This window comes from Schistocerca americana, chromosome 1, assembly GCF_021461395.2.
Source record: "Schistocerca americana isolate TAMUIC-IGC-003095 chromosome 1, iqSchAmer2.1, whole genome shotgun sequence".
In the NCBI taxonomy this organism is placed as follows: Eukaryota; Metazoa; Arthropoda; class Insecta; order Orthoptera; family Acrididae; genus Schistocerca; species Schistocerca americana.
This window is the reverse complement of record NC_060119.1, coordinates 556,468,603-556,484,770: the sequence shown is the minus strand read 5'-3', so window position 1 is coordinate 556,484,770 and position 16,168 is coordinate 556,468,603. Positions and strand designations below refer to the sequence as shown.

At 39.1% G+C, this 16,168-nt stretch overlaps 1 protein-coding gene across 3 annotated transcripts in view; it reads right to left on the bottom strand.

The window, feature by feature from the left end:
- The window catches only part of LOC124606272 (caspase-8), a 130,429-nt gene that overhangs the window by 84,113 nt on the left and 30,148 nt on the right, over nt 1–16,168 (bottom strand). For all 3 annotated transcript variants that reach the window (XM_047138255.1, XM_047138271.1, XM_047138264.1), the window contains exons 3-4: nt 12,235–12,382; nt 10,416–10,628 (exon numbers count right to left, since the gene is read on the bottom strand). In XM_047138255.1, coding sequence (XP_046994211.1) covers nt 10,416–10,628; nt 12,235–12,382 — 361 coding nt within the window. The remainder of the gene's footprint in view (nt 1–10,415; nt 10,629–12,234; nt 12,383–16,168) is intronic.

Genomic DNA, 16,168 nt, shown 5'->3' with positions numbered 1-16,168 from the left:
TTATTCTGACAGCCACAGCTTCAAGAGGGGTTGGAAGGGGCACAGGTTCACTACAGACTGAGTTTAGGACATAAACACAAACTCCACCTGACACTCTATTACAGTCGCTATGGTTCCTGTAGTATCCCTTATAGCCACAGAGGGCAGGGGTCTGCATTGCCGGGAACCAAGTTTCCTCCAGGGCAATGCAGAAAGCAGGTGTAAAGCTTAACACTTTCACTGCGGCTGACGCTTATTAGCGTCACAACAAGCCAAGAGCCAGTGCGGCGTCCGCGCTCACTGTCGGATTACTCAGTCTAGTTGCAGTGTCTAAGCTAGCACCTAAGCGTGTAAACTTTTGTTTTGTGTGGTCAGTTATCGAATGTATATTGTTCATGATGGCGGCTAATGAACCGATACCTGGACCTTCCAATGTGAAAAGGAGCATAAAAAGTGTTAAATTGACAGAGGAACAGTTACTTAGTGTACTAGACGACAGTGATTTTCTGTGTAGTGAGGACGAGGCATACCACGGAGTTTGTCATTTCAGGGCAGCAAAAGAAATTGCAGAGTGATGATAGCGTGGAAGCACAGCTTTCGAATCTGTTTCGTGACAGTTTCAAATCTGATGATATACGGATCACGGCGATTGTGTGGAAATCTACGACGAAAAAGAGCCCGACCTGTCACACGGAGATAATCCAGGTGAGTCCTGGCATAAAGAGCCACATAATACGCAGTATCATCCATTTACGAAGGAAGAAGGTTTGCAGATTCATCCTGCTAGCAATTCTCCTACGGATTTCTTGAGATTATTGGTAACAGATGAATTGTTGCAACTTGTAGTTGACGAAACGAACGATAACGCACTTAACATATTGCTGAGCGAAAATACAAAAGAGGTATCTACGATCTGTAAATGGAACCCTCTAAGTATAGGCGAATTACTAACTTTTCTGGGTGTTTCGTTACATATGGGTAACGTTAAATATCCGCGATTACAAAACTACTAGAAGAAAGAACCGCTGTTTGAGAATAGAGGAGTACCAATGAGTATAAGCAGAGACCGGTAATTGATCATATTACGCTCTCTGCATTTTGCAAAAAATCCACTTCCAGGAAACCCGAAACCAGACGATCGTTTGTATAAGATACGACCTATATTGGATTATTTTAACACGTGATTTATCAATAGATGAGTCAATGAGTTTTTGGAGGGGAAGATTGTCATTTACACAATACATAAAAAGCAAACGTAGTAAATATGGCATTAAGATGTACATGCTCAACGTAGGGTGTGTTTCACTTACTAATTTCTACACGTCCGGGCCTCCCCTGGGCATCTATGATAAATGTAGATTGCTAATTCTCTCATACCAGGAGCAAACATGCTACTAAATTGACGACCTCTATCAGAGTCAATCTTAAAAACGCGGATTTGAAGTAAATATAATTTAAAATGAATCCAGTTTCCTTTTTCCTTTTTTTCCTTCTCAAGAATTTGCATTTTGGAATCCAAATTTTTCCTGAATGCAGTGGATTTGTTGCTTGTTTGAATTGTATTTTTTGTTACATTATCAACAAATCACGAACATTTGAATGACACCTGTGACCCCTATTGGTGTCAAACAGCAAACAGACTTTAAAACATGACCACAATACAGTCTAAGCTTATTTCAAGTAATGCATCTAAGGTGTCATCATTAAGTCAGTATAGAACATGATTTTACAGATCTTACAAGGTCTTGACGTCAGACTGTAGCTCAGGTGTGCTTTGGAGCGTCGGCTCCGAGCGGTACCTGCCGTTTCATAACGTTACCGGCCCACACTGTCACGTTGCCCGGCCGCACTGGAGAGTTGCGCACCTGCACCGATGCCACAGCGAAAGTGTTAACAGATGCCGTAGCTCAGCCATATAGTGGAAAAAACTGCCACAATTCCACTTGAGGATGACATCATCGTGAGACTGGGAAGGTATGAAACACGACATGAGGCAGTTTACGTCTCAGGGTCACCTGCTGCCACCGACTTTTTGCCTGAGCAGTCCATATCCATTTTGTCTGAGGGTCCGACAAGATCTAGATCCTCAGCGGATGCCAGAATCTTCACCTGACCCGCAGTCACAGAGCTCTTTCCCACTAGCAGAAACCTGGGAAGGGAGTGACCCAAGGGACTCCTTCCTAGTAAGAGCAGCAAAAGAATTTGAACGCTTCTCCGGCTTTGAAGTGGGGTCGGACATCCCCGGAGGTTGGGGAGGGGGGTGTTGTTCCTGAAGTAGGTGGTGCAGGAGCAACAGGGAGGGAAGTGACTGCTGTGTAGTGCTGGAATGGGAACAGGGAGAGGGCTGGATGGGTGAGGACAGTGACTAACGAAGGTTGAGGCCACAAGGGTTATGGGAACGTAGGATGTACTGCAGGGAAAGTTCCCACTTGCGCAATTCAGAAAAGCTGGTGTTGGTGGGAAGGACTCATATGGCACAGGCTGTGAAGCAGTCATTGAGATGAGGGGTATCATGTTTGGCAGCATGTTCAGCTACAGGGTGGTCCACTGGTTTTTTGGCCACAGTTTGTCGGTGGCCGTTCATACTGACAGACAGCTTGTTGGTTGTCATGCCTACATAAAAGGCAGCACAGTGGTTGCAGCTTAGCTTGTAGATCACATGACTGGTTTCACAGGTAGCCCTGCGTTTGATGGGATAGGTGTTGTTAGGACTGGAAGAGGGCACTAATCATCCCTGTATTCAAGAATGGAAGGATTGTAGAACCTACAAGGAAGTCACACTGCTACCACACTGTGCAAAAGTATACAAAAAGAACCTCGAGGACAGAAGTTGAAAAAGTGTAGAGAACAAATTCAGATAAGAGCAGTATGGCTTCAGTCATGGGACGTCAACTATTGACTTCACATTTGCAGTGAGGCAGCTCGTGGAGCAGGCAGCTCGTGGAGTATCGCTATGAATTTGGGGACCTTGAAATGGCCTTTACAATGTAGGAAAGGCATCTAATAGTCTGTAGAAGAAAGGTCTGAGAAGCACTAGGAAAGAGAAAAGTGGAAAAGAGAGATAACAAGCAGGGTACTGTGGAAATCTGAGTTGTGTCTAAGTGGGATATGAAAAGATAGATTGGTTCCAGCAAACAACTGAAGTGAAACACGGCAGTGCATTGTCACATTTCCTCTTCACTGTGGTCTTGTATGAAATAACGGCAAAGTTGGCAGAAAAACTGGAGAAGACAAGATGAAAGCAATGGTGCTCGTGGACGACGAGATGATCTGGGAAAACAGAGATGCCTCTGAAACACAGGTAATGAGAAAAATAGAAGTAAGCAGGTTTCTGGCATGTGAAATGAAGTTCCTCGAAAGCAAGATAGGAGTAATGAAGAAAGAGAGGATGAGGAATGAGACAATAAGGAAAATAGTGAATGAGAAGCCCTTGCAGAACAGGATAGTAACATGCTATGGGCACTTAAAGGGAATGGAAAACAAGGAATTTTCAAGAAGATACATGAAACAGAGATGCAAAGGAAACTACCAAGAAGAAGACCAAAGGGTATATGGCTAAAAGGTGTGGAAGAGTATGCTGCATGGGGAAAAAAAGAAAGAGAGAAAGAGGGGAGGACTGGCAAGGATTATGTTCCAAACATATCCAGCCTGGGACTGGAAACATGATGATGTGATGATGACGATGACACAGATAAGAAAAAAAAATGAAGTGTAGAGACGGCAAAACATGGGAAACATTTAAACAGGAGGAAAACATAACTACTAGAGTTTATTACTTCTACACTTATAAGAAGATATTAAAAGAATTTAAAAAAGCAGAACAACAATGCCACGGGCTGAGCTTGTGTTGTACGCATTTCTGCTGCTAGGCACATATAGCACAACTCATTGCCAGTTCAGTGCCGCAAGTGGTGTCGACCTGGCTTGTTCTGCTCATCTGCAGAGATCGTTTTTGCTAGAACTGTTTTGTTCTTATTTCATTTTTTATGATGGCAAGTTTAAGTGAACAATGTGCAGCTGTGAAATTTTGTTTCTACTCAGTAAAAATGCTGCTGAAACTTAATTCTGAAAACAGCATACCAAAATGATACTATGGGAAAAACTCAAGTATACAAGTGATTTGCTCGATTTAAAAATGGTGACACGTCGATTGATAACAAACCTAGTTTCGGACATCCATTACCTACCTGTATCAACAAAAATACTCAAAAAACTTTGAGAGCTTGTGCTTAAACCTTTTATTTAGAAGTTTTAGGAAGACTGTGCAACAGTGTTCATGAAAAGAGATCCGATTTGTGTCAGACAGGAGACTGGTTCTTCCACAACAACAACACACCTGCATATACCGCAATCTCTGTTAGATAGTTTTTTACTAAAAATGGCATAGTTCCGTTGCCCCATGCACTTTACTCACCTGACATGGCTCTGTGAAACTTTTCTTATTTTCAGACATGAAAAGGGGCATGAAAGGACACCGACTAAGTCAAGAAAAACATTAGGGAGGAGCTGTCGGCCCTTTGTTAACACTATGTCGTCCGGCGACACCACAGTGGTGTTGTGCACAAAATAGTGTGCCAACGGCCAGAGACACAGTGGTGTCATGTGCGTAGTATCGCGCAGTGGCCGGTGACAGCATTTTAGTATCTTTTGCATTCTGTTGGTGTTTTGTTTAGGTAACCGTAAGTTACACACCTGAACAAGTTTTTTGTTTTTAAAAGTACTTGTGCCCTTTCATCATGACAGACGAAAGAGACGATACAATTATTTACAATGAATGTGTGTGTGTGTGTGTGTGTGTGTGTGTGTGTGTGTGTGTGTGTGTGTGTGTGTGTGTGTCTATATATATATATATATATATATATATATATATATATATATATAAAGCAGAATCTTCGGAAAATAGTGAAATACGTCCAAGAAGAATTCGGCAAACGTTACAGTTGCGAACTGATTCCGATGAATCAGACAAAGAAGACAGTGCACAGTGATCAGACTTTGATTTACCAAGGACCAATAATAAATCTGAAGGATCTCATGTGTCCAAACATATTTCCCAAAGATACACAAAGCATCGAGAATATTGTAGAATTATATATTGGGAACAATATATTTGAATATATTGGCAATGAAACCAACAAATACTACAGTAAAAATTGCAACAGGAGGAAACTGGATAAAAAAAATGCCAAATTTGTCGACGTTATGGGACACGAACTTAGAAAACGGTTTGGGCTTGCTATTCTTATGGGAGTTGTAAAAAAAGCAAAACCCAATGATTGTTGGTCAATGAATCCATTGATAGACACATCGATATTTCGCAAAACGATGTCCTGCAACCCATTCAGACAAATATGATCATTTTTGCATTTTTTGGATAACAACAATAAACTGGATAATGCCGACCGGCTTTTCAAACTGCAATTTGGATTGATTATTTTTCCAAAAAGTGTAAAGAAACTTTTAATCAAGTCGAAACATCTCAACTGATGAAGGAATGATACGGTGGCATGGATGGTTAAATTTTAAGTTTACAATCTGTCGAAAATTACGAAATATGGCATACTCATTCAGATGCATTTCCTCATTCTGCCTTTAGTAAAAACAGTGATGAAACTATTGACATCATCTTATGCAAAGTGGCATCACCTCTAAATGAATAATTATTGTAACAGTGCAGAACTTGCAGAGAAGTTACTTGATAAGAAAATTCAAGTTTGTGGAACAATACGGCAAAATAGAGAATTTCCGGAAAAAGTAAAGTGCACAAAAGTCAATTTGTTTGAAGCTTGTCATCAATGGAAAGGTGAAGTACTCTGACAGGTACGGAGAGCTTTGAAAACTAAAATGATACAAATGATCTGTACAATACACAATGCCACTTTGACTGACACTCAAAGAAAATGTAGAAAAACCAAATACACAATTTAAAAAAACCTGAAAGTGTATTAGACTACAACAAATACACGAAAGGAATGGATCGGGCAGACCAATATTTGATTTATTACCCTATATACAGAAAAACTATAAATGGTCAAAAAAGGTTTGCATGTACCTCTGTAATTGTGCATTATTTAATGCATTCCGTACATGTCAATATTTCAATATATAACACAAGAGTCTCCGGTTTCACGATTTTTTACTGAACGTGTGTGGTTCATGGATGAACAACCATGTACCTGCTTCTGAGCAAAACTTGCAGGTTGCCACTACATCACATACATCTCATCACAATCCAGATGACAGACTTTCTGGTCACCAATAACACCAACTAATACTTATTTCTGAAACAAATAAATGAAAATGAAGAAACTGCCATGTATGTTCCAAATCAAAAACGGGAGAACAATGAACTTAATGTGCAAGTCTTGTAGAGTTGTGTTACAACTTGGAGACTGTTTTGCTGCATATCAGATAAAAGAGAAATACTAAATACCAAAGACAATGCAAATAAACAAATATATGAAACAAAAAAAATTATATTTATTTACGTATGTATATCTTTGAAATTTCATGAATGTACGGGAACAGGGTTGTGAACTTATGAGAAGTAACGATGAGATTAGTAAAACTTAACAATTTATAATTTCCTGATAATGTCAAGAATGCCAGCAACAAGCCAAGTAATCCGAATTGGCACTGCCAACGCCAAGCGAATAAATTTGTACAAGACCTGCAGACGGCAAAATGTTAAGATGACTGCAAAAAATGTTTCGAACAGTGAAAGCACCAGTGGGACAAATGTACAGGGTGATTCAAAAAGAATACCACATCTTTAAAAATGTGTATTTAATGAAAGAAACATAATATAACCTTCTGTTATACATCATTACAAAGAGTATTTAAAAAGTTTTTTTTCACTCAAAAACAAGTTCAGAGATGTTCAATATGGCCCCCTCCAGACACTCGAGCAATATCAACCCGATACTCCAACTCGTTCCACACTCTCTGTAGCATATCAGGCGTAACAGTTTGGATAGCTGCTGTTATTTCTCGTTTCAAATCATCAATGGTGGCTGGGAGAGGTGGTCGAAACACCATATCCTTAACATACCCCCATAAGTGAAAATTGCAGGGGGTAAGATCAGGGCTTCTTGGAGGCCAGTGATGAAGTGCTCTGTCATGGGCTGCCTGGCGGCCGATCCATCGCCTCGGGTAGTTGACGTTCAGGTAGTTACGGACAGATAAGTGCCAATGTGGTGGCGCTCCATCCTGCTGAAATGGAATCTCCATACAGTTGATTGTGGAATTTGCAGCTCTCTGCTAGCTCTGCGAGTCGATTTTCCTGGGCTGCGAACAAATGCTTGCTGGATGCGTGCTAAATTTTCATCACTCGTTCTCGGCCGTCCAGAACTTTTCCCTTTGCACAAACACCCATTCTCTGTAAACTGTTTATACCAACGTTTAATACACCACCTATCAGGAGGTTTAACACCATACTTCGTTCGAAATGCACGCTGAACAACTGTCGTTGATTCACTTCTGCCGCACTCAATAACACAAAAAGCTTTCTGTTGAGCGGTTGCCATCTTAGCATCAACTGACGCTGACGCCTAGTCAACAGCGCCTCAAGCGAACAAATGTACAACTAAATGAAACTTTATAGCTCCCTTAATTCGCCGACAGATAGTGCTTAGCTCTGCCTTTTGTCGTTGCAGAGTTTTAAATTCCTAAAGTTGTGGTATTCTTTTTGAATCACCCTGTATTACATGTAATGGTGAGCATTTTGAATGGTATAAGATAGTTCTTGAAAATATATAGCCTTTAAAAAACAATTCCTTTTTTTGGCAGGGGGGGAGTGGGTTCCCCTTTGTACAAACATACTCTGCAAGCCACCATATTGTATGTTGTTGAGGCTACCATGTACTACTACTAATTGTTTCATTTCCATTCCATACGCAAATGAAGTCTGGGAAAACATGTCTATATGCCTCGAAATGAGCCCTACTTTCACTCACCTTGCCTTTCCAGTCCTTACACAAATTGTATACTTGTGGCACTAGAATCATTCTGCAGCCAGCTGTAAATGCCTGTTCTCTAAGCTTTGTCAACAGTGAAAAGAACATTGTCTTTTCCCCAGCGAATCCCCTTCGAGTTCACGAAGTATCTGTATTTAGCACATTTCGCTGACAAATCTGGCAGCACCCTTCTGAACCACTCCGATGCCAACCTTTAATCCGACCTGGTGGGAATCCCAGATGCTCTAGCAATGCTCAACAATGGGTTGCACGAGTGTTCTATACATGGTCTCCTTTGTAGATAAGCTAGTTTCCAAAAACTGTCACAATAAAGCAAAGTTTACATCTACATCTACATCCATACTCCGCAAGCCACCTGACGGTGTGTGGCGGAGGGTACCTTGAGTACCTCTATCGGTTCTCCCTTCTATTCCAGTCTCGTATTGTTCGTGGAAAGAAGGATTGTCGGTATGCCTCTGTGTGGGCTCTAATCTCTCTGATTTTATCCTCATGGTCTCTTCGCGAGATATACGTAGGAGGGAGCAATATACTGCTTGACTCTTCGGTGAAGGTATGTTCTCGAAACTTTGACAAAAGCCCGTACCGAGCTACTGAGCGTCTCTCCTGCAGAGTCTTCCACTGGAGTTTATCTATCATCTCCGTAACGCTTTCGCGATTACTAAATGATCCTGTAACGAAGCGCACTACTCTCCGTTGGAACTTCTCTATATCTTCTATCAACCCTATCTGGTACGGATCCCACACTGCTGAGCAGTATTCAAGCAGTGGGCGAACAAGCGTACTGTAACCTACTTCCTTTGTTTTCGGATTGCATTTCCTTAGGATTCTTCCAATGAATCTCAGTCTGGCATCTGCTTTACCGATGATCAACATTATATGATCATTCCATTTTAAATCACTCCTAATGCGTACTCCCAGATAATTTATGGTACTAACAATCTAGAGAAGGAACTACAATGCAATCTTCCTCTGTGAAACAACTTTGGAAAAAGACATTTAGTATTTCGGCCTTTAGTCTGTCATCCTCTGTTTCAGTACCATTTTGGTCACAGAGTGTCTGGACATTTTGTTTTGACCCACCTACCGCTTTGACATAAGACCAAAATTTCTTAGGATTTTCTGCCAAGTCAGTACATAGAACTTTACTTTCGAATTCATTGAACGCCTCTCGCATAGCCCTCCTCACACTACATTTCGCTTCACGTAATTTTTGTTTGTCTGCAAGGCTTTGGCTATGTTTATGTTTGCTGTGAAGTTCCCTTTGCTTCCGCAGCAGTTTTCTAACTCGGTTGTTGTACCACGGTGGCTCTTTTGCATCTCTTACGATCTTGCTTGGCACATACTCATCTAACGCATTATGTACGACGGTTTTGAACTTTGTCCACTGATCCTCAACACTATCTGTACTTGAGACAGAACTTTTGTGTTGAGCCAACAGGTACTCTGAAATCTGCTTTTTGTCACTTTTTCTAAACAGAAAAATCTTCCTACCCTATTATTGTCCATATGTGCTTGTTCAATTTCATATCGCTTTGTAACATTATCTCCAGATATTTAATAGAAGTGAATGCTTCAACCAAAATACCACTAATACGATGTTCAAACATTACACGATTTTTTTCCCCACTGTGTTAACTCATGTTTTTTCTACATTCAGAGCAATCTGCCATTCATCACACCAAATTATTTCTAAGTTATCCTTCACTCCTGTATCAGTCACCTGAAGACTGTACTTTCCTGTACACTACAGCTTCACCAGCAAACATTCACCAACTGCTGCTCACCCTATCTATCAGATCATTCTGCAACAAAAAGTTATAAAGAAATGAATATTCAAATTACTCTGATCCATTCCATGGACATCCCTTGCCTAGAAAGTAGATGAGGAAGCTCTTCTCCCTTTAAGTTTTATCTGGATCTATTACAGTATTCAAAACCTCTACAACTGTAAAATTTCAATATCACCAGGAGGACAATTGTGTTTACACAATCATCAGATTAAGTAAAAAAAAAATGGACATAAGGTAATTTGATTTGCAAATAAATATCTACAATGAATATTAAGGTAGTTGTATCAGTCACAGAAACAATCACATTCTAGGAAAGGTGTTCCTGCTTCACAGTCAGTCAGCACATGACAGACTGGCAGAAGAGAAGCGTTGTGGCTTGATACCAGTACCCAGAAAACGCCTTACTGGAAACTAAAATGACAAACTTGCTTCTGTTGGCAATGACCTATCTTGTTGTTGGGTATAAATAATTTGTGATAATAAAACAAAAATCAGAAACTGACTGGCAATCTGCATTCACCATAAATCACAACTTTCAACATTTAATATTTAGGTTTAGCACAGGAAAGAAGTGACAGGTAACAAGAATGAGTTAAATATTCCCACAAAATTTACAATTAGGTAGGTTGCACTTTACAAATAACAATAATTCAAAGTACAAATCACTTACTTTTATTCTCTGAAGAGCGAGGTCTTCATTATCATAAAGTAAAAAGACAAGTGCAATCTTCTCATAGAAGTCCAGTTCTTTCTCAATATCAGACACCTGATCTGGTGTTATATGATTGCCTGTTAGTTGCCATCGTGGATTCACTGTATTCCTTTGATGACCAACGTGTTTCACAGGATTTTCATGATCATTTGCAAGTTTTATATCATTTGGCTGTAACATCAATAGCAAAGGCAAGTGACGATACTCTATGAATACCAGTAGTACATAAAAAGTAAGTATGACAAAAATTGAAAGAAAACAGTATGCGAGGGTATGATATTGACTAATCAGGATGTATACATGGACAAGAAAAAAAATCTTACATTTCTTGGTTAAAATACACTTTTTCCAGGATGAAATAAAACTTATCAATCATCTGAAGGGTAAAGATTTTATAACCCAGCGTAGAACTTCCCGACACTTTGAAAACCAAAACCGCGCAAAAAGCAACGTGTCTTGAAAGATCTTTTGCGCATACACTGAATATTTTTCTATTTTTCCCAGTCGGCAAGACTCAGCACAATCAGGAGCACCTCTGAAGATGTCCAACGTAGCTTTGAATGAAACATCAGGGATAGAAGAGTTCCATAGACCAAGACCATACAACCCAGAAGAATTCTCAGCAGCTGAAACATACGGTCATGAAAGCCTTCATTGTATGACCAAAGTTAATGTTTCCGGATTTACTGTACACATGTCAGCAATGTGTGAATGCCACATCAGTCCCTTGCTTAGATATCAGTGCTTATATACCCACATCAGGATCACACTAGATTGCATATATGTTGCAACAACTCTCTTGAATCTGAATGGGGAACTTATCTCCATAATGTTTTACCCAAGAGGATATCATCATTAAGACAGACAATAGGCTAGAAATCCTTATTTTAAGTGATTTGAGTTGTAGGTTTGTCCACAAACTGCACATTTCTTATCAAACTAATTTAAAAAAAAAAAAAAAACCACACACACACACACACACACACACACACACACACACACACACACACAGAGAGAGAGAGAGAGAGAGAGAGAGAGAGAGAGAGAGAGAGAGAGAGAGAGAGAGAGAGAGAGAAAATGAGCTAATGTTTCAAGGGATTTTTCTAACATTTCACCAACACAGTGTATTGTCTTATGGTGACACTGCTTGTTGACTAACCACTAATTCTACAGAATGAAATCACAGGAGTTACTCAAGAATGGCCAAAAATTGTTTCCAAATACAAAGTAATGCATAGATAGCCAACCAGAATCTTTGTCTTGAGGCAATGGCATTTATTTTTAAGGTACGAGAGTAAGCTGATAGAACTGGAGTATATAGTTAAAAAAACATCCAAGAAATGCTTTCTATTTTGTCACTGGAGATGACATCTCCTCACCACAACACACATGCACCCATCGCCCAATGCGCATTTGCGCCATGCGATATCCTGCTGAGAATGGACTAAAATGGTTTAGATTCTTAAAAAGATAGTTGGAGAATTCCCCATTATGACTATTGGTGCAGCACTTAATTTTGATCTGTCAGGAAGTTTCAAATCCAAATACACATTGTTTATCTTGTTGTACAGTAAGCAATTCTGTTTCAAGTTACATAAGTAATCAGGTTTTTATAATCCACTGCTCTTGTATGCATGGTAACCCCCCCCCCCCCCCCCTGCACACACACACGCACACACAGACACTACAGAACAACCAAATGTTTTCTTTTTCCTTTCACTGACTGCTTGTTGTTAAACAATCACTGACAAAAAGGACCTGGAAAAAAAACACTTACCTCCACATTATCTGTTTCTATATCCTCATCAGAACCATCCAGAAATTCTGATGAATTATGATCAGATTCTGCGAGGTCAATTGCCTTCTTGACAAGAGATGCTACTTCGGTACTAGAGGACTCTGAAGAACAGTTTGGTATCTCCATCCTGTGACAAAGATAGTCATCATATTGATATCATTACAACACTGTACATATCAATAAAAGTTTCTAAGACATTTTAATTAAAAATGTTTATGAAATTAAACAGCTGACACGACCGATATCCAACTGAGAATGGACTAAAATGGTTTAGATTCTGAAAAGATAGTTGGAGAATTCCCATTTTGAGCATCAATGCGGCACTCAATTTTGATCTGTCAGGAAGTGTCAAATCCAGATACATATTGTTTATCTCATTGTACAGTAAGCAGAACCGTTCCAAGTTACACAAGAAATCAGGTTGCCACAATCCACAGCTCTTGTATGCATGGTGAAGTAGTTAAGTTCCTGCATTGTTCTACATAACTTTCTAAAATCAGCAGGAGTTAAGAGTGAGTTGCTCCAACAGGAAATAAATATGAATTAAATGTGCATTCCATGACACATACGAGCTGAATATAACTCATGAGCAAGGGAAATGAATTGCCGTGAAATTTCTAGAACAAAGAAGTAGCAATGTACAATTTCCTGCCACTGAATCCCCTGTCGCTACTCTTCCAGGTGCTTTCCTTCTTTCCTTCTAGCCAATTGCCCCTTTCTCTTCTCCTGGATTTTCTGCCTCCCATCTCTAACTTGTGCGTCTCCCATGCATCTTCACCACTCTGATTAAATGCCCATACCATGTTAATCTTTTTTCCACAAATCATCTCTTGTTGGGGGTACTCTTGTGTTACCTCCCTAACCCATTCATTTCTCATTTTTTCCCTTTTTTGTTACACCTACCTGACTTCTCCAGGACTTAATCTCACTAGCTCACACCAAGTTGTTCTCTTTCCTTCATGTCCCACGTTGTAGCAGAATTTAGGACAAATTGTATAAACACATCTGGTATACCACCTATTTACTTGTTTAAAGTTCCATACCTTCCTCTCACACTTCACATAAAGCTCTCAGCTTGCTTTGCACATTAACTTATTCCTTTAACATTTCTTCCCTTTTCCTGTATTATGCTCATCAGATACTCTAAATTTCATCATTTTCAGCTGCTCCCCACCCAGTGCTATGTTTAGTATAGATCTACACTTTTTGTTATTGTGACCAACAGCTCACACTTGTTTGCATTAAATTTTAGATCATATTCTTATACAACTCCTTTCCAACTAATTGCTCCTGAACTTCATCCTCATTCTCCCAGACACTCCCAAAATTCCTCTTCATTCTCCCATACCATAAACTCATCAGCAAACAACACTGGTGTCATCTTACCTCCATTATCTCTCACCATTTGTGTCACTACGTATATCAATTATCAACACTTTGAATAGTAGTACAGATCACTTCCAGATACAGTGTCACACTTTTTCTAAATCCAGGATGATGATCAGTAGATTTATCCCATACTCACAGCCATGTTTTTGCAGCTATCTCACCGAAGTATGAGATCTAGTCTACTGTTTAACTCTCCAGTCTGGAGCCATACTGTTTCTCTCCCAGTTGCTTTTACATTGCTCTCCAGATTCTTATCAGATTTTCGCATAGTGGCACTAAAGGATGAAGCCCCTATAGTTCTGAAGAATCCATCTATCTTGTCAAATTAAAATAACATACTGAGAATTTTGTCAGATAGGATAGATTCAAATGACGTAAACTGGACACACAATGAGTTTTGAAAGTGTTTCATCCCAATTTATTTGCACAGTATAACACCTGGTGGCCCGTTCTGGTAAATAGATGCACATCACCTTTGTGATCCCATAAGGAAGTAGAATCATCCAACTACTACGCACACCATGGATTTGGTTAACATTCACGGTGCGGAAAAAATAACTGAATTATGGTTGTTCAGTTAGAACTTCTGCACTGAGAAGCCATGGTCAGTATAAAACTGCATCTTGATGTTTCATCTCCAATTGCGGGAGACATCTTCTGAGGTAAAAAAAGGCTACTGCCATTAAGGTTTGAGGGGCTCTAGCTTTTATATAGTGCACAGAGGGTACCACAATATGCCATGTAATGCTGACTGTGTGACTGCATTTATGAATCTCTATAGCTTTTCTATACATGTGTGCATGATAATGTGATGTCTTTGTTAAAATGCTCATCTCATTGGAGCCAAAACATCAGAAAGCAATTTTGTACATTGACAATGGCCACTCAGCCCAGAAGTTTTAACTTGAGACAACTCTGGCTATGAGAGCCTACATTGTATAATTATCATTGTGTCAGTGCCCAGTGTTCAGTTTGCAGATAATTAGGACTTTTAAGGTTAATATTTACTAGTTCAGAGATTTCCAGACACAAAGTTATTATAAAGTTTCATATTCTTTATAACAGACTATTTATTGTGCATGTTATTTTAAGGTGAAGAATTTCACCTTAACCGACACTGGGCTAGCAATATGCAAACTTTCACACAAACCAACACGTTTATGTTTTATGTATGATTGCTAATCACAAACTATAATGTGAACTGACATATAGACGTTACAAGTGTACCAGTCTAATGCAATCTGGCAGATGTTAGTCGTATACTGATCAGACAAGGACTTTCTTATTCAAGCCGACAAAGACGTTTAACGCTAGGTGGGTTCAGACACTTACACAATCTGACATAAAAGTTTTTGTCTGTATGCTGGCTGGTCAGGGAGTGCAGACTCTGAGACAGGGGTCACTATAAATACACAGGCATACAAGCACATTTTAAATTCTGAGATTACATAATACTTTGAAATTCTGTAAGGTTTGATTTTACTATTTTGCACAGATTCTTAAGACTTAACTATTGTTTGGTTTACGTAAAATGTTCCAGGTTAGCAATTCACAGCAGTATACTGAATACAGTTATTACTTGGTTTCTGAAATCCCCTATTTACAACTATGGCATCCATCTTTAAGTAAATACTTCATGATTCTAGATTAATCAAAATCTTAATTATTGACTGAATTAGAGAGTTGTATTGTCAGATTTAGGGAAAAATGCAGCAGTAAGATCCTACTGACAAAGTTCCGAATCTTGCAGTCATTAAAGCAAAATAGGTGATTGAAATCTGGAGGTTCTGATCTTTTGAGTCAATTATTTCATAAGTTAATTACTTTTAGGTAATTCCAAGTATGTTCTCTTGACGTTGGGAGTGTCTGCTTTTGGATCAGTGGTAACAATACTACTTCTGTTGCTTAATGGCTCACAATGTCTCTCTCATTGGATGACATCACTAATGTTAATTATATGTATCTTTCAATTACTAATGCTTTTAATAAAAAAACTTTGCATGACTATATTCTTGAACAAAAATATAAACAACTGAGCTAGCAATTTACATGACATTTTACATGGACAACAATTCAACATATTCCTATACATACCACGTATTAAACATGCATCTGCATTAATATATAGCACAAAAAAGTTCAAAAAATTGGTTATTCTTAGGAACAAAAAAACAAATAGATGGGTAAATCCCAACTCGCTACATCTCAAAAGGCTACCATTATTCCTCTCTCTCAGTCGATTTCAGTCTTCATTTTCTTTCACACAGCTCTCATAACTCTATAAAGCCTCTGTCACCATCTCTTCTACTCTGATCCTGAGTAGTACCATTTAGATAATAGCACAGACTGTAACCACAACAAACATGAACAAGTTCCACATCCCATATCCTGTGATGTATGCATAACATGGATCACTGGAACACAAAATAAATAAATGAATAACATAATAAATAAAAATAAATTTCCACAGTTTATCCAACCCCAATGCTTTTCCTCATTTCATATTCTTCAATGCCTTTTCAAC